The sequence below is a fragment of the Zonotrichia leucophrys genome, chromosome 9 (genome assembly GCF_028769735.1).
Source record: "Zonotrichia leucophrys gambelii isolate GWCS_2022_RI chromosome 9, RI_Zleu_2.0, whole genome shotgun sequence".
Classification (NCBI taxonomy): Eukaryota; Metazoa; Chordata; class Aves; order Passeriformes; family Passerellidae; genus Zonotrichia; species Zonotrichia leucophrys.
The window spans coordinates 10,509,840-10,531,300 of record NC_088179.1 but is presented as its reverse complement, the minus strand read 5'-3'; the positions used below and the strand labels follow the sequence as shown (position 1 = coordinate 10,531,300).

The following is a 21,461-nucleotide window of genomic DNA, read 5'->3' as shown; positions in this document are numbered from 1 at the left end:
TAAGACACATTCAGTATTTCCAAGGCACTAGATTGAAGTTCCTGAAAGCTCTGAATTTAGTTTGGCAGCAGCTTCTGGAAAGTTGGTTTAAAGAGAGAAAAAGAGGAGAGCAAAATGCTACAAGAAGACACAGAACCCAACCTAAAAGGTGTAACAGCTGACATGAAAGCCCCTCTCCCACCTACCCTTCACAAAGAGGGAGGATCTCCCAGTCCTGTGCTATTTCCCCACGGGGAGAACACCGAGCAGTTGAAGCTGGAAGCAGTATGCTGGGGTAAAGCAGCACGTGCACTGTGCCTTTGCTCTTGTCTGCCTCTGTCCTGTTTCCCCTCCTGTCCCTCACTTCAGGATTAGGATTCCTAAGCCCCCATAAAAGACAGCAGTAGACAAGCCTGGGCGAGAGTGTGGGACAGAAACCACCCTGCCCTCTTGCAGGAAGAGATGTGGAAGGAGGTTTCCCTTGCAGAATGTAAGCTTCCACACTGAAAGCCAAGGCAGGTTCTTGCTCTGGAAATAGATGTAATGCAGTTTTCACATCTCCCAACTATTTCCCAAATATTTTACTCTTCCTTTAGCTGCTATCCAAGGTGTTCTAGGCTAAATATAGGCCTGGTCTGACTGCAGCTCGGCTGTTCTTGGGACTTCTTGCATGCAGAAGCCTCTTTGACAGGCAGGGTGATGCAAGCACTGATCCAGAAATAGTTAGCCAATCTAAGAGGTGGCATTTTATTTCCCAGCCTCATCTTCCAGCCCTTTTTACAGATTATTGCCTCAGTGTATCAAAACTGTCAGGATATTGGCTAAACAGTGAAAATTTGCTAGCTGATTACTTTTCCCCCCACAATGTTTCCCATATTCTGTGCTATGCTTCTCAGAAAAAAAAAATTTCATTCCTTCACTTTTTAACTTGGCATGCTTAATTTACTGGAAGTACTGCTGTTACTAACCATTCAAAAAGGTTCCCCAGAGTTTTGATATTTCTTGATAAAGGACCAGTTATTGTTCTGGGGCACTAAAACTATAAATGCTATTCAAAAGGGGAGAAGTCATTTAAAAACTTAACCAAGCAGCAAAATTATTCTATCTTTACTAACACTGGGTTCTAAGAGTGGTAATTGCCAATTTATAGCCAGCAGTACTGGCACTTGTACTGGACCAGGAGCGGGAGGGAAAGGGAGAAAGTGGCAAGAGAGCAGCTCTGCTGGAAAGGCTGAGCCCTGCTCAGCTTTGTGCCCTGGCAGCCAGGGAAGGCAGCAGCATCACACTGCAGTGATGGGAGCACAGCTGGTGAATCAAGGGAAGGGATTATTTCCTTTGCTTCATATCCCCAGAGGAGAGATTCTGCAGTCCCCGTGGGTTTTTTAAGACCCAAATGGATATGTGTTTGTTTTACTAAAACATACCACAAATGAGCTCTCTTTAAAGTAAGAACTGTATGACAGCGTCAAACTAAATTGGTATGCATTTTACCCTTGCACTGTTTGTGCTACATCAGTCCCATCAATTTAAATCAATTCAGTGGGAGAAATTCATATGCAGAGAGGTTTTCTAAATTTTCTGATAAAATGAGTGGAAAACACAAGGGTCTTAGCTTCAGCTGCAGATTATGGGTAATCTCCACATCAAAGCACTCCTTTTCAATTGGCTGAAAATTACAGGCCTTAATTACTTCTACCTTTCAAAATCGTTTAAATTCTCAAAACTTTTCTGGCTTCCTCGTCTGTTTTTAATATTGAATGAATTTCTCATCTGTGATGAGAAACTGTTATGACTCCATGTTCATCTCTGCCCCAGCAAGTACCTGGTCATTTCCCATTTCTTCTGGAGAAAGTAGTTAACATGATTTGACAGCACTTATGGAGAGATGCCATAATTGCATATAGAGGAGTTTCTAGAAACAGCAGTTTCCACAGGTATTAGCAAAAAATAGCATCCTGAAAATGGAAAGATGAGAATTAGCAATGCGAAATGGACAAGATAGGAAAAAGTTCTGTCCTGTATTTGGAGGGTGAAAAATGAGTCCTGATAGGTGAGTGACCAGCAGTGCTGTGGATGTCCATGGAGATGCTCAAGACATTTATGGTCATGTTCCATCACTCACCTCCTGCTTTACTGTGTTAGTGCAAAAGCTTAGTGATACAAAATACATTTCCTACCAAAAGCTCACTGTGCAGGTTACACATGAATTAAGCCTTGATCCTAAGAAATGTATGGGCAAAGGAACAGAGTAAGATGCTGTTTAGGATCCTATGCCCAGTGTTGATACCCCTTGTACGTTCCCATTGTCAGTAATATTTGATGTTGTTGAAAGCTGTTGGCAGAATTCAACAGGAGGCCTGATTTTGAATTGGTATAGATCCTTCTTGTCTATGACAGGATAAACAGAAAAAGATATATCCAGAAAATACCAATTAATTCAAATCAAGTAGGGTTTCATTTTGTATATCAGTTCTTTGGTGAGAGGCATTTATGGATCCACTAAGCAGTCTTTGTTAATGAAGTTTCATAGAAAAACATTTGTCTGAAGAACAACAGTGAAAAAGCAGAGATGGGAGTTAAAGCTGTACAGGCAGCACGTCATAGGAGGAACACAGGTGCTTTGTGCTAGCAAAGGTGACCCTGTAACTCAGCAGCCCCTGCTCTGCCCTAGCAGCGCTGATCTCTTACACACCTCTTCCCAAAGTAAAAGCAGAAGTGATGTTACTTTACTCTTCCCAAAGTAAATGCAGAAGTGATGTACAAGCTGCATTGGGTAGGCAGTCAAAGCTTTACAGCTCCTGAATTGTGGAAGCACTGCTAAAACAGGGCCAGAGGCTGTGCAGTACCAGCTCTATATTGTACAGCCCTATGTCACTTTCATCTTCTCATATCCTTGTTATTTTTGCTACATACATTATATGTTACAATTACTGTCTCCACTTTTGCTTTCCTCTTTTTCTTCTCTCCTGGTTTATTTTTCAGTAGTCTTGTACTAAAACACATTCAACTGCTTCCCTCATACTAATAATTTAAAGTGCTGAAGCAGACTATTTCTGACCAAATCACATAATAGCACTGATGTCCAGATGTTTCACATCTGTTAAGTCCAAAATAAGGCTTTTAATCATTATTCCAAGAGATTTACTTTTTTCTTTTTTTTTTTTTTTGTCACCCTGACTTCAAAAATAGATTCTTACATCCACACTGGATCTGAATGTGCTGATGCTTTGTGCAGGTCCTCTCCTATCCACTCACATCATTCAGTGGTTGCATTGGGTCCATTATGTAACTGACATTTTTGTTTTTCTTTTTTTTGCTGCTAAAGACAACGATGCTTATTCCCATTCAGGGGATGGATACACAGACTGCAGCTTTGCCTGTGTTAGTAGTCTCTTTTCCCCATGTATATTTCTTAGCTCCCTTCCCTCCACCACATTAAATATAAAGTTCTTGTCTTCCAGTGCTCTGAGAAGGAACTGTTGTTCCCTCTCTTGTTCTTCACCTCACACTTGAATGTATTCTCATGGCTGCCTCAGGCAATTAAAAAATCTTTAAAAAGCTTCTTTGTCATATTTGCCCCAGAAATGATCATGATAAATGACAATTGCTGTGCATGCTTCTGGCTTGTTGTGATTACAACTACAAGAAGATATTGCATGTATAGTGGTTAGGAGATATGGTGAAGATTCAACTTTTACTGCCATGATATGTCCATGCAAGATATAGCACCTTGGTCTTAAAAAAAAAGTGACCACAAAACGTTCAGCTAATCTAAAAACATGTTTAAAACAGCTTAATCTTAATGTAGAATCACCTACAAAGTAAAATTGCTATGTTAATTATTTTAATAGCTCCTTCATCTGTGAGGAAAAAAAAAAGTAAAATTAGACCTGGTGACTGAAAACTAGAATAATTCAGATTAAAATTATGATTCCTGAGAAAAATATACCTTGAGCCTTCATCACTAGTTGTTTTCAAATAAAGACTGGATATTGTAATTTATGCATATTTTTAGTCTGAATATAAAATAAATGAGAGGCTCTTTATGTGGGAGGCCTCATGAAAACTGGCCCAGAACTGTCTTACAACATTACCATTTTGTTTTGAAAAGGTTTTAAGAAACAGTGGAGAGAGTTTCTAACAGGCTGTCATTAACTGACTGGGGCCTGTGTGGAATGCCAGCACACATCCTCTGCCTCTGCAAACACCACTGATACCTTGCATCTGTCCAGTCTACTTCTCCCTAAATTTGTGCTGTGCACAATGGCTCTCTTTTTCATGATAATGAAGTCATACTGGCTTAATTGTTTTCCCATAAACATATAATATTTATTTTTAGTTTTTACAGAAATTAGAGCCTGGTTGTTTTCCCTAGCAAGGTTCAGCATTGTGCAAACCAGTAGTTCAGAGCTTTAGGATGAGTTTTGTGCTTACCACAGCCTCTCTGTAGCTGTTAGGCAAGAATCCAGCTTGTTGGTTAAGTCTTTAAATTGTTTAGGATCTGAAGCTTGAGCAGGAATTCTTCTCTGTGGTGGTGGTGAGGCACAGAAACAGCTTGTCCAGAGAAGCTGTGCCTGTCCCATCCCCACAAGTGTTCTAGGCCAGGCAGGATGGAGCTCTGGTCTAGGGAAAGGTGTCCCTGCCCGTGGCAGGGGTTGGGACTAAATTATCTTTAAGGTCCCTTCCCACCCAAACCACACTGTGATTTCTTTTTGAAATAAATGCTAAAGGAGAAAAAGAAACTGAAAAGACAAGCCCACACTGAGCCATAGTCTACTAATTATAAAGTCATGTAAAAGAACAGAGAGCAAAAAAGTGATATTTTATTGTGAGTTTCAACTCTAGTGAGGTTGATATTATGGAGCAATAATAAATTGAAAGACTTCTAATGAACACCTGAAAAAGGTTTGAAAGAATAATTGCATGAAAGAAAAAATTGCAACTTTGTTTTGTATTTTCTGGGAAATTTTGTGCTGAAATTAAAGCAATAAAAGCAGTTCCTTATTTGGGGCATTTTTTACTGCTGGCTGCCCCTTGAGAATCTCAGGTACTGTTCTTTTTTGTCTATCAACCACACTAAAGCATCACCTTATTGTTAACTGCTCAGGAAGAATAACAAAAGAAGCATTAAGCCTTAAAAGCTGTCAGTAAATTCTCTTATTAAATTATCTTATTATCTTTTTTTTTTTTTTTTTTTTTTGGTTGGTTGGGTTTTTCTTGAAGGGGGAAAAAAGTGGTAGGGTCAGCTGTCTATTGGCATTTTATTTTTCCATTTTACAGCTTCTAATATGTAAGGTTTCTAGTCAACCAGAACACAGATGTCACGTCCTCTGCCATTCACACCTTGAAATTCATAGAAATAAAAAGTCATTTAATTGCTGGATATAAATATAGCTCTTCTTCAGATATCTTGCTTCCTTGAAGTTCTTACGGTCAAATACTTCTCCTGATTGCTGCCTTATTAAGCACAACACTTGAATTACTGAAACATCTCTATAAATTCCAGGATGAAGATTAAGGTAATTCTGACATTAATTAATTCTGATCCTGTGCTTTGCACTTGCTCTCTTTCTTTAACTAAAAATTACTGTCTGTATGAATGATACCTTATGAATTATTTGCTTTATCTCTACTGAAGTTGTAGTAACATCAGATCATTATTTGAAAGTCTAGGTCACAGCTTAGAAATAGAGCAGAAGATTGTAAATGGCAAGCCCTATCCATTCTAATTATTGTTGTATCTACATCATAGGATTTAAAGACCTTAAGCTGCACCTCTGCTGGTTGCAAGATCTGTTTTGTGAGAGAATTTTCCAACAAGTGAATTCAAACCTGTTATAAATATGCAGAATTCTACTCGATGCAGTTTTCTTAGAGGTAGGTCCAGATCAGTTTTTTCCTATGATAAGTTTCTCATTTTATGATGTACAGTAATATCTGCTGTGGTGTCACACAAAATGGTGGTAAAAAACACTATGAGAGTATAAAAGCCACTTCTTGGCTGAAGAGTGCCTGTGTTCAAAGGATGTATACAGCTTTTTGGTGAAAGGTGTGCTAGCCATTGAAAAAACCTCTGTTAACCCTTAGAGAAAGCTTTCTTAGATATCTGAGAGTTCTGTTTGTGAAATATCTATACTGTGTATATTTTATCTCATTGTTCCAAAATTAAATAAAACCCACACAGACTGATAAAAGTTGCTGTAAACCAAGCAAACAGGTGAAGATGTGGGAAGTTCTGCCACTCCTCAGCTGCCTGCCCCTGATAAAACACACATCATGCATTTTCACAGCACGGTGGCTTTGTGCTCCCTGATAGAAGAGTTTAACTTCTGCTCTATGGATTTTGTCTTAAAGCACCATTTCTGACTCCCAAGAAGTTATGATTCCCACAATGAAGAATGTTTCTCCACCTGGGCTGGCAGCTCTTGATATTCCTTGTGTCAACACCTCCCTACTTGTACCACAGCTCCCCTGCCCAGCAGACATTAAATAACAACACACACCATGCACACAAATCTGCAGCGTTATCACCACTTCTTACTGCAAAGTTAGCAAACAGAAAAAGAAAACCTGCAATTTCCAAACAGCTTAACAGAGGGGAACAAGTTAAAATAAATATAAATGCAAGAGCTGGGTAGAAAGGCAGATAAATCCCTACACATTGTCAGGGAGCAAGGTGTGTGCCAGGCTGTGCCAGGAGAGAAGAAAACCAGCAATTATTCAGGTGCACACAGAAATGAAGCAGTATTTTCCCCTCATCCAACTACAGCAGTAAATAATGTATTTTAAAAATTCTGTTTCTGTTCAGAGCCTTAAACTACCTTTCTCCTATGGTTAAAAACTGCCCTCACAAACCCAGGAAGGAGAGACAAAATAAGTTTCAATATGAAACACCTGAGCACCTTCCTTCCAGGGTGAGTATTCTTACTGAATTCTGTGGGCTACTTGTGTGTTTAAATTTGTACTCTGGTATTTTGATAAATTGAAGTGTGGGTCATTCAAAGTTAAATTAACAGTTTCTATTCCAGTAAACTCAATGTGTTTGGAAAAAGAAAGTTAAAAACATGCAGCAAACATTTTAAATAAATGCATTTAAAGCTTATGAAACACAACTTTTAACAGTAATAATTTGTGACTCCAGCAATTATTTTCAAGGGGATGTAGCTTTAATTTTGCCTGCTATTCAGAATGAGATTGGGAGAACAATGGGCATTTTTTAAAAATTTGCCTTCAGTTGCCTGAGTGAGGCCCTTCTGATATTTTCCAAATTCCATTAAGGTCCCAGTCCTTGTGCAAATTGGAACTGGAACTCCTGAGATGCTGTAAAGCAGGCACAAGCTGAGGGAGGCATAAGGAAAATGTTAATTTTTCAATTTCAGTTTGACCCAAAACAAGCAACAAAAGAGTCACAGTCCAGACACTGTTCAGAAAAGGCTCAACACAGCAACTTTCTTATATAAATTAACTCTTATGCTAGTAAAGAAAAATGCAAGAAATAATTACTAGTTTTAAAGGAATTAATCAATATTTAGAAAATAGATCATTGTTGTCATGGGAGACATTTAACGCATGTGGCTTTCTTTTAGCAAATAAGAGTGGGGTTTTTTGGTTACTAAATATTTAATCAGAACAGATAAAAAAATCTCTGCAAAATCTCCTTCAAGCCACTAGAGGATGAGTACTTCTCCATCAAAATAAATAGTTAAGCTGTAATGTAAGCCACACTAATAAGCTATTAAACTGGTAATACAATTCAAATCCTAGCAAGTGTAAATGAGGGAGACAGCTTGAATCCTTATTGAATACTAAGATTATTAATTTGTTTATGGAAACCTGACTATGAAATTATTTAAACTATGCACATTAGAATGTTAATATGCATAAAAAGAAATAGCATTTCAAAAAAAGACTAATTAGGTAAGCATAATATCTTCTGTTGTAAGGTTAAATATTTCCATATGAAAATAATGTAAACATTGCTTATATATTCTGTAAAAAAGCTAAAAAACTGAGACTCAGAGCACTGTGTTATGTCTTGGTCAGCTGCATTGGTTGACCAGCTTATTTTTCAAGTTGTTATTTTCTGCAAATATCAGGCTACTCCACCAACAGAACTCATTGTCTAGTGTAGCTGTCAGTCCTGAAACCATATTTTCCAATGCTTATATAAATGTCATACTCCCAAAAAACCTCAGATATAGACCAGAATTATCAAACCCTTTGGGGGTACAGGAACAACTGAAAATAGGATCACTACATAGCTGACTGTTCATCCCTCTTTGTTAGGGAAGGTCAGTCAGCAGCTCAACACAATTAGCATGAGACAGGAGCAGAGCTTGAGCAGAAAGATGGGTCAGGTTCGAGAGGAGAAAATTCAGATTGTCTGGTTTTGATGATTTGTTCTATAAACAAATAGAGAACTGGCCAAAGCTTGTTATTAACAAGTATCTTCGACAGCCTGTGCAGAAAGGTGAAGTCCTATGAGACTGCAAAAGGACAAAGATTATTGAGGAGGAGGACAGAGAGAATTACAGCCCTGCTGCTTTACCAGCAAATCCCAGAGCAACCTGGGATAGATACAAGTTATTTCAGAGCACTGGGAAGATAACAGGGAGACAAGCAGCAGCCTCTGTGGACTTATCGAGAACAAATCCTGTCAAATGTAAATGGAGTCGGTTGGAGCGGAGCGGTCAGCGCAGCGCCCGGGCCGCAGCCGGCGGAGGCAGCAGAGGGAGCCGGAGCGGCACCGAACGGGCTGCGAGGAGAGAGGGGAACAGGGCCGGGGGCATGGAGGAGAACAGACAGGGCTGGGGAACTGAGGAACGGGGCTGGGGGCATGGAGGAGAACAGACAGGGCTGGGGAACTGAGGAACGGGGCTGGGGGCATGGAGGAGAACAGACAGGGCTGGGGAACTGAGGAACGGGGCTGGGGGCATGGAGGAGAACAGACAGGGTTTGGGAACTGAGGAACGGGGCTGGGGGCATGGAGGAGAACAGACAGGGTTTGGGAACGGGGCTGGGGGGATGGAGGAGAACGGACAGGATTTGGGAACGGGGCTGCGGGCATGGAGGAGCACAGACAGGGTTTGGAAACGGGGCTGAGGGGATGGAGGAGCACGGACAGGATTTGGGAACGGGGCTGAGGGGATGGAGGAGAACAGACAGGGTTTGGGAACTGAGGAACGGGGCTGGGGGCATGGAGGAGAACAGACAGGGTTTGGGAACTGAGGAACGGGGCTGGGGGCATGGAGGAGCACGGACGGGATTTGGGAACGGGGCTGAGGGGATGGAGGAGCACAGACAGGGTTTGGAAACGGGGCTGGGGGCATGGAGGAGCACAGACAGGATTCAGGGACAAAATATCATAGTCAAGCTGCTTGAGACCCTGAGGAATTGGGCTGGAGGAGCGCGGACAGCCCTGAGAAACGGGGCTGGGGGGGGTGGAGGAGCACGGACAGGATGCAGGGACAAAATATCATGGTCAAGCTGCTTGAGACCCTGATGAATTTTCAGTTCAGTTAGCATCACCAGTTATTTCTGCTCGCGATAGAGCTTTCGGTCGTATGTTAAGTGTGAAAGTTAACGAAAATTGTAGCCAGGAATCCTCCTGTGCCCTGTCAGTTACGAGAAATTCAAATACTTCACTTTTGCAGAAGCAAATGGATAGAAGGCCAAAGAACAGGGCTTATCCTTCTGCTCTCTGTTAGCTGATTTACAGATCTTGTACCTTAGTTCTAGTAAGAGGTAGTAGAAAATTCCCCAGAAGACTGGTAAAATAAAAATCGATTTTTAAAAATCAGCCGTAGGTAACCCCACTTGAAAAAACATATAGGTTCTCTACCGTATGAGAAATGACAGGATTAGTGTTTATGCTTTTCATCTGACTCTGCTTCGGCCTCAACAGAACTTTAAAGTAATCATCAGCGAATTTCACTAGTGAAACAGTAAATAAGCAGCAAATGGAGAGCTGATCTTACGCAGGAGTGTCCCTTCCCGGTGTCTGCCTGAGCCGGGGCAGCGCTCGGTCCCGCGGGGCACCTCTGCCCCGTCACTGGCACCGGCCGCGCGGGCGGGAGGCCCGGAGCGCCCCTCGGGCACCTCAGTAACGCGCTGCTCCCGTTTCACGCCAGCGGCCGGGGCGCAGCGCCGCTCCCCGTGCCCCGGCAGCTCGGCACAGCCCGGCCGCCGCCCCGCCCGGGGGATGGGGCTGGTGCGCAGCGCCGTCCGCTCCGCCTGGGCTCAGCCTGGCCCGGCGGGTCGCGGCAGCCCCAGTCCCGGTCCCGGCCCCGCTGTCCCGGCCCGGCCGCGCCCCCTCAGCCCGTCCCGCCGGGCCCGCGCGCTGCGGGCGGGCGGCGCCCCCTGGCGGTCACGCGGCGGCGCGGCAGCAGCTCCGCCCCGGCCCGGCCCCGCCCGCCCGTTGCCCGGGGAACGCGGGCCGGGAGCAGCAGGGCGGCCGCTGCCTCCATCCCTCCATCCCTCCTTCCTTCCTTCCCTCCCTGCCGCCGCCAGCAGCGGAGCGGCGCCCGCACCCGCACGCCCCGCCGCCATGCCCCGAGCCGCCCCGCTCCTGCTGCTGCTGCTGCTGCTCGCCCTGGCCGAGCGCCGCTCCTGCCTTCCCGCGCCGGCCAGCGCCGCGCCCCCCGGCCGGGACCCCTGCCTCAGCCAGCCCTGCCGCAACAACGGCACCTGCTCGCCGCTGCCGCCGCCCCGCCGCCTCCAGCTGATCCTGCCCCAGCCCCCGGTCGGCTACAGCTGCACCTGCCCCCCGGGGGTCACCGGCGACTCCTGCCAGGTAAGGGACGCGCCTCAGCGCCGCCCGCCCGCCGCGCGTCCTTGTGCCCGTCCCTGCCCTTGGGTGTCCCCGCGCTCTGTGGGGACAGAGCCAATGTCCCCCCCCGCTCCCGCCTCACCCCTGCCCCGTCCGCGGGCGGCTCTGCCCGCCCTGCCCCGCACCGCATCCCGCCCTTCCCGCTGCCCTGCGCCGGCCCTGCCGCCCCGGCCGGTCCCGGTCCCTGGCGGGCGGTGTCGCGTCCCCCCCGCCCCGCTCGGCCGCTCCCCCCGCCGGCTCCGATCCCGGCCGCCGCGGGCACTCGGAGCTGCGCTGGCCCCGGCGCTGCCCGGGCTTCCCCAGGGGCTGCCGGCCCTGCGGGCTGCGAGCCGCGACCACGGGCGGCAGATGGAGCGGCTTGGGGCTCCGGGCTCGGTCGGGGTGCGGGAGGATGGGGCTGAGGTCAGCCGGTGCTGCCGGGTTAATGTCAGTACTTCAGCCCCCCCGCCGCCCAGACCTCGCAGGTTATTTAACACTGACTTACTGTAAGGTGAAAAGGATGGTCCTTGGAAGCGGATGCTCCATTGCACTGAATGCTAGTCCTTAAATCGTGTCTCCAGCAAGCAGTCATTTTCATAGGCTAGGAGCGCTCGCTCCCACGTTTCGGGTGCCTTTTGAATTGATCTTGAATTCTGAAAGATCGGAACGCTCAAAGTAGGGATAATGATTTAAAATACAAAGAAGCAGTAAGCGGTATCTTTCTAATGTGCTTAGGACCTAATGTAATATAATATTTGAATTTAATTATTGTAACGTGAAATAGTATTTTTCTCTTTTTTTGTTTTTTCTCTTTTTTCTCTAGCATTAAGGATCTTTGTTATCATGTTAAGAAATTCACAAACACTCAGTTTTGTCTATTTCCAGATAAGGAAAAGCAGGTGCAGGTACACAGAGGTTTGTTTCGTGCATGTGTATATGCTAGGATACTTTCTGTGGCAGTGGTGTACAAAAGGCTCTGTGGATTGATGTCCATTTGTCAGTGCGCTCGTTCGTAAATGCATTTGACATAGAAGCAAATGACTTCAAGTAATTTCAGTCAGCGTTTTAGTCTTTATTTTCTTGTTCCTTTGTCATGTAGTATCTGAACTATACTGCTGAATAGATGAAAGGGATAATGAGTTTACTGAAGACTTAATGTGTAGTGGAGTGTAAGAGTCATTGTAAAGCAGGAGCGCTATGCACAGAGTTCTCTGCTTCCCTTGAAATGCCTCAGCTAGTTCAATGTAACAATGAAAGTGAAAATATTTACACTAATGAGATTCTGTAAAATCGGAGAGATGAAAGTGGATTAAATAGATTTCTCTTTGGCTATTTTAGATCTTGTCTTAGGAATTTACTGTTTTTATCTCTACAAGGAGAGAAAGAGAGCGCTGTGTGTTTGCTTCTGCACGTTGCTGTTAGACTTAAGTGTCTGAGATCGATGACTGAAAGATTAATGACCCTTTTGAAGACCTAGTAAAATGTAACACTTGCTGCCATCACACCTCCTGTGAAGTGTTGTGCCTGGGGATCTGGGTTTAATTGTTTTTCTAATAAAAGACATAGGCGATGTTTTCAGAGCAGTTATGCATTCTATTAACTAATAACAGGAGGCTCATGGTGTTACACGTTTTGTTTCTTTTTATAAAACAGTGAGCAATGACCCCTGCAAGGAATACTGATAAAGAAATGAGTGCCACTTCTAGCTATCACATCAGCAGCAGAAGTGCGGTTACCAGGTAGTTCTGGAAAGTTAATATGGTTTTTAAATGTAACTTTAACTGGAGACCAGGCAGGGTTTTTTAAAGGTGTAATATAATTGACAGTACACACATCTTTGAGGTTTTGCTCATTTTATCAAAATAGGGAATAAATAAATGTTGTATAAATGCCTTACTTGTGTTGCTCTGTCATTCAGATACCTCAGAGATCTATCAGGTCTCATTCAGGTATCATTCAGATACCTTAACAGATGCCTAATGGCTTAAACTTCCACAAAGAAACGTCATGTTTTCTAATTCAGTGACAGTAAATAACTATAATGATTTAGAAATAACTGTAAGGATTTTTTTTTCATGTGCCATTACAGGTTATGAGAAAACTATTGGCTAAATCAAGGCATCATTTGGATGTATCTAGATATGGGTTTTTGTTTTAATGCTGCAGTTGTTACTGAACAGTTGGACTCATAGAGGGAAACACCAGGAAGGGAAGAAAGAATAGAAATTATTGTCTTTAGATACTCAGTTCATGGAAAGTAAGTTTGGATTTTTGGAATTTACGGTGGAGCTGGAGTTCTTTGGGAACTCCAGCTTCCCTAAAAAGATAGGATTGCTTTTGTGTTCCTTCTTGTAGTGAAGGCAACGTTTCAATGATTCTGCTCAGATGTGTCAAGATTTTAGAATGAAGACAAAATGTTCTCAATGTGCCTGTGAGTCAGCTGGGCATGGTGAAGTTGATAATGCAGAAAGATTGCTGAGAGTCAAACCTGGAGACTGCACATCAATTTTACCCCTGAAGATTTTACTGTAACTGGTTTGGGTGCATCTGTGGATGCTGGTGCTGGCATGGGAAAAGAATAAAACTGACATCACATGAGATACTTCTAAAAGTCCAGAGCTTTCCTATCACCAAGTGATGTATTTTACTAGGGCAAGCCAATTCCGTGATTTCACGTTAGAATTGCTTTAGTAACTCATTATTTATTTAACAACAGAAATTACAGGTCCTTCTAGTGCATCCATCCCATGAATTATGCATTTGTATATATCTCACATTTTTTATGGTTTGAATATACTTTGCTTTGCAAACTTCAGGCCTTTTTTTTTTAATGGATTGTCTGCTCCCCCTTTGTGGGACATTGCTCTAATTTACCCCCATTTGTTTCCATGTTTCTGAATTTTTTTTCCACTTCTCTTTACAATACTTCTAGTCTGTAAGGGAGACATAGAATTACTGTGTTGAAGTATCTTAAACTTTGGTCTGAGCAAAGAAATCACTTTCCCAAGGAAATTGTACAGAAATTATAGTGAATTCAACTGCCTTTTTTTCTGTGGGAATTTGAAATTGACCATTTCTCAGGTTTACACTGAGAGAATTTGATGAAATAAACTGAAATGAACATATACTAAAGTTCCATTAACTTTATATTCCCTAAAGTTTGTGTTTTACTTTTAAAAACAATCTTTGTTTTTAAATTACTAAGGTAATCACTACTCTGTTATGTTTAATGATGTATAGAACCAATAATATAGTTTTTCTTGACCCAGAAAGTTGTATGTAAAAATTAATCTTTGTTAGTGCCACATGAACTAATTCTAGAGGCATCAGACACAAAGTAAGTAGTCAGGAAATGAAAAACCTTCATGAACAACTTGAGAATTTGCTTAAAAATACAGACATGAAACTTAGCTAATTGCATTGAGTTGCATGATGTTTATTTGATCTCATGCTAGTGCTAATTTTGTTAAAAGGCTATCACATGAAGAAATATTAAATTATTAATGTATTTTAAAATACTGTCATACATGCTTTGTTTTAGTTGCTTTTCTTGCTTGTTTTTTTAATTTAAATTTTTTCTCTTTTGGTTGATAATTTTCTCATTCTTTTACTTTGCTGCTTCTTAATATATTTTTAGTTATTTTATAGATTGTTAGTAATGAAAACTAGAAAACAAGTAGTGTCCAAGCATAGTGAAGCAGCAGTCTGACTTTGCAGCAGTTCCCTTCCATCCAGTCTGATTAGTGATGACTGCCTGTTCCACTTCTGACCCTGGCGTGGTAGCCACTGGTGCAGGGCGTTTTTGAGATAGTGCTCAAGTTACTCTTTTCATAGCAAAGAGTTCTCTTTGGTCTTGGGGGTGATTTGTTGTGTTTACTCTACTGGTTGTATTTCCACACCTAGAACAGAAAATATTTTTTAGACGTAACTGTGGACATTTTATTTATAATGGAATTTGAGAAGGATGTAGCCTGAGTTTAAAAAAGTCAGGGAAGGAACTGATATTATAAAAACTGGACAACAGATTATGTTTTAAATTTTGTTCTTATAATTATTTTTAGAATTTTTAAAGTTATTTTTTATTTCCCTCCTGAATTTCTGCCTGATTGCTCTTCTTCATTCCCTCCCTTTTGTTTTGTACCTTTGAATGCCAGATAAATTTATTCTTGTCTTTGATCGTAGTATTTGAATGTTTGTAGACTTTAGTGCAGGGATTTCAGGATTTTTTGTCCTTTGACCTCTGCTTTTGTACTTTTATCTTGTGTTGGGGTTTTGCTTCTTTTTTCTTTGGATTTCTTTTTTTGTCTCAGTAGATTTCTAGTAATGTGTTTAATGCTGAATGCAGAAATCCAGACTTAGAAAGTGCTGCAGGAAGAAGGGTTATTGTTTCTTGGCTCACTGGGCTAATACTTCAGCATGAGCAGTATGAATTTCATTGGCCAGGTTATTTCAGGTTGCACTGGACAGTGCTGTGTAAAAGGACATCCTTTAATCTAACTGCTAAATCACCTTGGTGTCAGTATCCTGATTAATTCCTCACATGATCCTGTTTTCTATTAAGCGCTGACATCCCTTCTGAACAGTCTCTAGTCCTTAAATTAATAATGAATCCTCTAATATATTTAAAATGCTATTTTTCCCATTCTGTACTCATTAATGAAGGGTATATACTTAGATTATGTGGTTATTGTGATTCAAATGTTTTGTGATGTGACCACTGTGTTTGCTCTTCTACCTTTAATAACAGTAACATGCAGAGTTAGCAGATGCCCTCCAATTTTCTTCTTTTATTTAGATGTCCTTAGCCTGAGTTCTGAGGTACCATGTTGTTTCCTGCTGACTAGCTCTGCTCACTCTTGCAGTACTTTCAGGATTCAGAATTTAAATATTTGCGCTGATGAATATACTGTGTATGAGAAGAGGCTGTGAGAGCTAAGTTTGTTTTACTTGGAGGCCACAAAGGGGGATCCAAGTGCCCTTCTCAGCCACATAATGGGTGGTCATGGAGAACAGGAACAAGATTTTTCCCAGATGTAATTAGTGAAAGGAGAGGGGACACACATACTATTGTAGGGGAAGTCCCAGAAATCTAAGGAAAAAATTCCATGCAATGATGGTGGTCAAACACTGCAATAGGCATTTAGAGCAGTTGTAGGACCTTCATCCTTGGAGATTCTGGGTTTGAGTGCCCAAAGCCCCTGTGCCCTGTGACCTGAGCAGGGCTTGGAGCAGAGAACTCCCCCAGGGTCCTTCCAGTCTGAACTGTTCTGGATATACACACCCCTGTATTTTTTCCCTTCCCATTAGATTTTGCATTTGCCTATTAGTCTTGTCCTGTTCCTGCCTCCCCTTTGCTGGAAATCTGAATTATTTCCCTGTTGTTAAATATGTCTGTTTTCCATCAAGTTTAGACTGTAGCTGGATGCTGACAAACTTCTTGCCATGCAAGCAGGATTCCTAAGATGGCAATGTTACTGTTAGATATCTGAAAAATGAATTCCAGGACACTTAGTTTACATCTCCTTTAGTCACAGATGACTATTTTCACATTGCACAGTCATTGTTGAGGATTTTTTCAATTTACAGTTGTGTGTCACATGGAACTTCTGGGTGTAATTTGTTTTCTGTGAGTTCCTGTGGTCTGCAAGTGCAGTGTTGTTCAGGCACCTCGTGAACTCTGATCCTCAGGGTTGCAGTGGAGCTGGTGAAATTCTGCAGTGTGGCAATGTCTGGTTTCAACAGCACAGAATAAATAAATGGGAGAACTAGTTTCTTCACCCAATTTATTTTAGCTGTTAGAACATCTGGTTTCTCTGGGTGTAGTAGAAATGTATTTCCAGTCAGAAATTTAAGCTTTTAAAATTAGCATCTTGCCTTGAAGCATATAATGTGAAAATTTGTAAGAGACTACTCAGCAGTTTCCTAAGGAGTCAATAAAAAGTTGTGCTGTGATTTTTGCCATGTGATCTAAACAAATTTATTATAAATATCTGTAGAATAAAACTGGAATTATATAATAACCCAAACTATCTCAGTTATATGAGAAGTTTTTATTTAGGTGTCATCTACACACTGACCTTTGGAATCTTTGTATTGTCTTTTCCAGTTTCTCAAAAGGCTCTCTTTAAATTAGGTAAAATAGTTAATTTTAAAGGCTAGTCAGGTCATTACATATAGTGCAAAATACTAAGTTCTGAAAAATTCCATCATAGAAATGAAAGTTTCATGTGTTACTTTCAATACAATAATTTTTTTATGATTAAAGATTGCAAAAAGCTGGATCAGGTGTAAAGTAACAGAATAATAGTAGAAGATATGCTATGCTAAGATGCTTCAGATTTTCACGTTGTATTTTATTGCAGTTTATGCTCTTTGATCTGAGAGAATCAGTTTGCAATCATATCTGCTTAAAAACCATCATTGTTTTCTTTCCTTTGAAATAATCTAACTTGATGTTGTCGTGTGTATACTGTGTAGCTCTGGAATTCATCTTTAGTGGAGCAGCTTCTCAGTGGAAGGGGAGTTGAATGCCTTGGTTCAGTGTTACAGGAGTAGCAGTAATTTCAGTAATTTCAGAAGTGGCATTTCGCAGGATCTTGATTGATCACGGGGTCATGAGTCCAGAAATCTTAGAAGATGATTAATTAAGATTAAAATTCTGTTTTAATAGGCAGATATGGGTCTGCTGAAAAGAGTGTCCCCTTGACCACCAACATACGTTTTTGGTTTTGCAGTTGCTTTTGGTGTTCTCACAGCTCACTCTGTACTTGTTAAATATCAAACTCCCGTGATATTTTGTGTTATATTTGTTAATCCCATATCTTAATTGAGTGGTAAAAAATAATTCGGCCAATTTTCATTTTCTGTCTTTCAATGTAATTGCATTTTCTTGTTATATTTTTTTCCCTTTAAAAAATGAGTTGTTCCACTCTTCCCTCTGTGTGCATTTAGTGAATATTTTTTCTTTTTGTGGTGCCCTTTCTGAACTGAGTAAGTCAGTTAATGATATTCCTGTTGTTTGTTTGTTAATCTAAAAAAAGGTTTAGTGCAATGCTAAATCCCAATTTTATGTATGCTGAGAGGTCATCTGTTCTCTTGACAGCTGCGCTAGAAGAAAGGCTTCAATAATATTAATTTTTTTTTATACTTTTGGTTGACGTGGTAAGCTGAGCTCAGCAACCTGCCTAGTGGCATGGTGATTCCCAAATGAAAGGTTCCAAATTTTCAGTGCACCAGCATCAGCTGAAAGCACATTTTTTGGCAAAAATAGGGCTAATTGCATTGCATGAAAATTTCTTAGTGGCATTTAAGTCAAATTTTCATTGCTAATTGCATGAAAATTTCTTAGTGGCATTTAAGTCAAAATCTGAAGGTAGAAACAGTTTATTATGAGCATTTGACACTGTAGAGCACTGTTAATTAAGGATCTTGTATTGTTTTTTAAGGAAAATAAGTAGTTTATTCAGCTTTTCATTTCTGTATAGTTTTTCCAATTTATACATTACTGGAATGATGTAAACTCCAAAATAAATGTTCTCTGGAACGAAAATATTAATTTTTCAATATGAATTCAATATGAATTCACAAAACATAACTTGTAATTGTGTTATTAGAAAAAAAGATCTTGAGCTGTGATTCAGTTGTAATTTTCCAACAGTTTGGTAACAAGAGAAAGGTACATCAAAATAAACATTGAGAAAGTAATGTTTGCTTGATCAGAAAACCCTTTAATTTTTCCATTGGCTGAGTATAATCTCTTACAAAGAAGCACTCAGGCACTCAAAAGCTGATTTGTGTGCTGCATATGGATCCTATTTGAGTTCAGCAGTACATATCACTGCCCTATATTATTTTTCAAGTTGACCTTGGTTTGCTTTACTATTATACAGACTGTGACAATTATAATGTATTTTTAATATTGTATTCTGGTGTAAACCCTGAAAAAGTAGCTGTAAATTCTATAGAAAGGTCTGGAATTGATAGATAGTGGCTAGGAATGGGGATATCAGGATTTGGTGCTTGCAATTCTCACTGCCTTGCTGAGTCACACTGGGCAAAAACTCATAGAACCTTCTTACTTCCATTTCTCCTCTGTAAATTCAGTTAATCCTGGGTTTTCAAAAGGTTAATTTGCGAATAAATATAAAGGCTCCAAGACTGCTGAGTGAGAAGTACTTTATAAGGAAGCATAGTATTGAAATGCCAGATTCTGAATTACACATCAGTGATCCTATCAGGATATATTTAAATTCTAATGAAAAAAGGCTTCTTATTAAAGAAAAAAAAAAATCAACCACTTGGACTATTTTTGTATCTGGCAAATATTCAGTCTAGCAGTTTACAGATGAATTTAGTTTCATAATGTTCTTTCCCACTGGAAACAGGGCAATATATCAATGACCAGTATTTCAAAGACTTCTGTAGCAAAGGTGTTTGTGAACAAGGTGCTCTTGAATAAGGTAAGAACAGAATTCCAATTGACAATGAAAGTAGGGTTGTTTTACTGAGATAAGGTCACTGAATGTTAATGATTTTGAGAACTTTGTTGTACCTCATGTATTAGTTGCAACAGCAGCTGTATTGTCCGTTTGAGAAGACTTTGGGGTAGCTGTAGGAACAATGGCTGTAAAGAAAGTAACAAGATAGGGTTCCTTTTCTTTCCAACAAGCCTCTCTTTCAGCCCAGGTAGCCTTATCTGGTCCTTTGTGCTGCATCTAATAAAGCTGCAGCTTGTTCACACAAGTGTACAAGAGCAGGAATAACTTCACTCAACCATGCTTATTCTGGATAAATAAATAAACTCTGATACTTTGGGAGGAATATCTGTAAGTTTTGGTGGGTATATGTGGTAGAATCTTCACTGAGCCTTTTAAAGATCTGCAATTTAAAGATGTGCAGATAATGTCACAAGAGAGCAGAATGTTGTTCCCTTCTATGAACAAATAGGGCTTGGTAGCCTGAAGTCACGTTGTGGTAACTTTATTTACAAGCTAGAGAAGGCAGAAATAGAGAGCACCCCAAGAAAGATCAGTAGATATGGAAAGATTTGAATAATGTGGGATGGACTACTTGTTCACTTTTATACAAACAGGAAGAGTCTGAAGGTAATCTTGTGACAAGGACAATCCCTTAAAAAACCAATATCAGTAAGGCAGTTAAATTCTTTTGGGCATCAGCTATTAATGAAATCATGTGGTGAAGGAATATAAATGGACAATTTTTTGTAATTTTCCAGACGTGGTATGTTGCTTTGATCTCCCTTTGAAATATTTATTGGTTGTGTTTGTCCATAAGGACAGTAACTATCACCAAGAACCACAATGACAATTCTTCAGTTTCTTATTCAGCCTTAATGATTTGTGCATTCAATTCAGCAAATCTGTAAAAATTAATGCAAATTTTATTTTTATTTTTGCTTTAAAGGTGATGTATGGTTTCTTCTGCTGAAGAAATTAAGCAAATTGTTAAACACCTTTATCAAAATCAAATTAGTGAATGAATTTCTGTAATGGCTAGCCAAAACAATTTTTTTAGGTTTCTTACACACCTAGCAGTCTATTAATAACTTGTGATTAACTATATACTTGTACTTCTATTGTAATCTAATTTTCAGGCAAATGTAACTGTTTTCAGACAAACTGAACATTAAACAGAAGGAAGAAGGCTGTGTAAAAGTCTAATAATAGTTTATGAGCTAATTCCATTTTGTGTTGAGATTTCTGATCCTGCTGTCTGGTCACAAGAGAGTTTTCTGGCATTTATTGAGATTATGGAACACCAAGGTTGTGTTCTGGTGTGTGGGGATCTGAGAAACTTTCGCATTTGAGAATGTCTTTGAATTTCAGGGAGTTGGGTTACATGAGGTTTACTGACATGGGCAGGGTCTGTAAGATCAGATACGTGATTAATTCTTTTTAAGGCTACAGTGTACTGTGTGATGATGGCATATGTGACAACTGAAGAAAATGGTGTTGAGTCCCCGGGGAAATTAACATGTTTAATTGAAGGAAGGACAAATTGACTTAATACATGACTGTAATAGACTCTAATGTTAAAATTTGTCTAATTATTTTAAAAATAATGGAAAGGTACTGAGTTGATGTTACAGAAATCCTGGTTAATCTTTCTGAGGATTTGTGGGGACCTGACTTGTACAGAGGATTTTGAAAATATGGAACATCTTTAGAAGGGTGCTTGGGACTTGACTGTGATATCACTTAAAGCTGATGTAAACTCATAGTAATTTTTTTGTCTATGAAAATATTAAATGTAAGTTTAGAATTTGTTATTTCAGTAACCATTTGAGCTTTAGTTTCTTGGAATGTACCAGAAATTCTCTAAGGTGAAAGAACGCAGGAACAAGGTCAGCTGTGCTGTTTGATTCCGAAACACCTTTCTCTCCAGTTAAACATCTTCCCCTGCAATCATCAAATGTCATAATTTTATTTTCTGCAGGTGAGTGAGAAAGGATGGATCATTAGTTACAGTGATTCTGCCTTTTCTACCTTTTCACAAAGGCCTGCTTAAGAACAGCAGGATAGATCTGACGTTAGTTTGCTCTCTGACTGTCAAGTCCTGCTGGTTGCAGTGTGTAGCAAACCAGGGTATGGTCCAAACCTTGCTGGTTTTGATTTAGGAACATGGAGGCTTTTCTGTTAATGTAACATATTTGTGA

The 21,461-nt window shown here is 40.6% G+C and overlaps 1 protein-coding gene across 1 annotated transcript in view; it reads left to right on the top strand.

Annotated features, from left to right (window-relative positions):
- The first annotated feature begins 10,389 nt into the window (after nucleotides 1-10,389).
- DNER (delta/notch like EGF repeat containing) overlaps nucleotides 10,390-21,461 on the top strand; it is a 106,470-nt gene continuing 95,398 nt past the window's right edge. Inside the window, exon 1 of the mRNA XM_064721068.1 lies at nucleotides 10,390-10,771. Within this exon, the coding sequence (XP_064577138.1) occupies nucleotides 10,526-10,771 (246 nt within the window). The 5' untranslated portion in view covers nucleotides 10,390-10,525. The remainder of the gene's footprint in view (nucleotides 10,772-21,461) is intronic.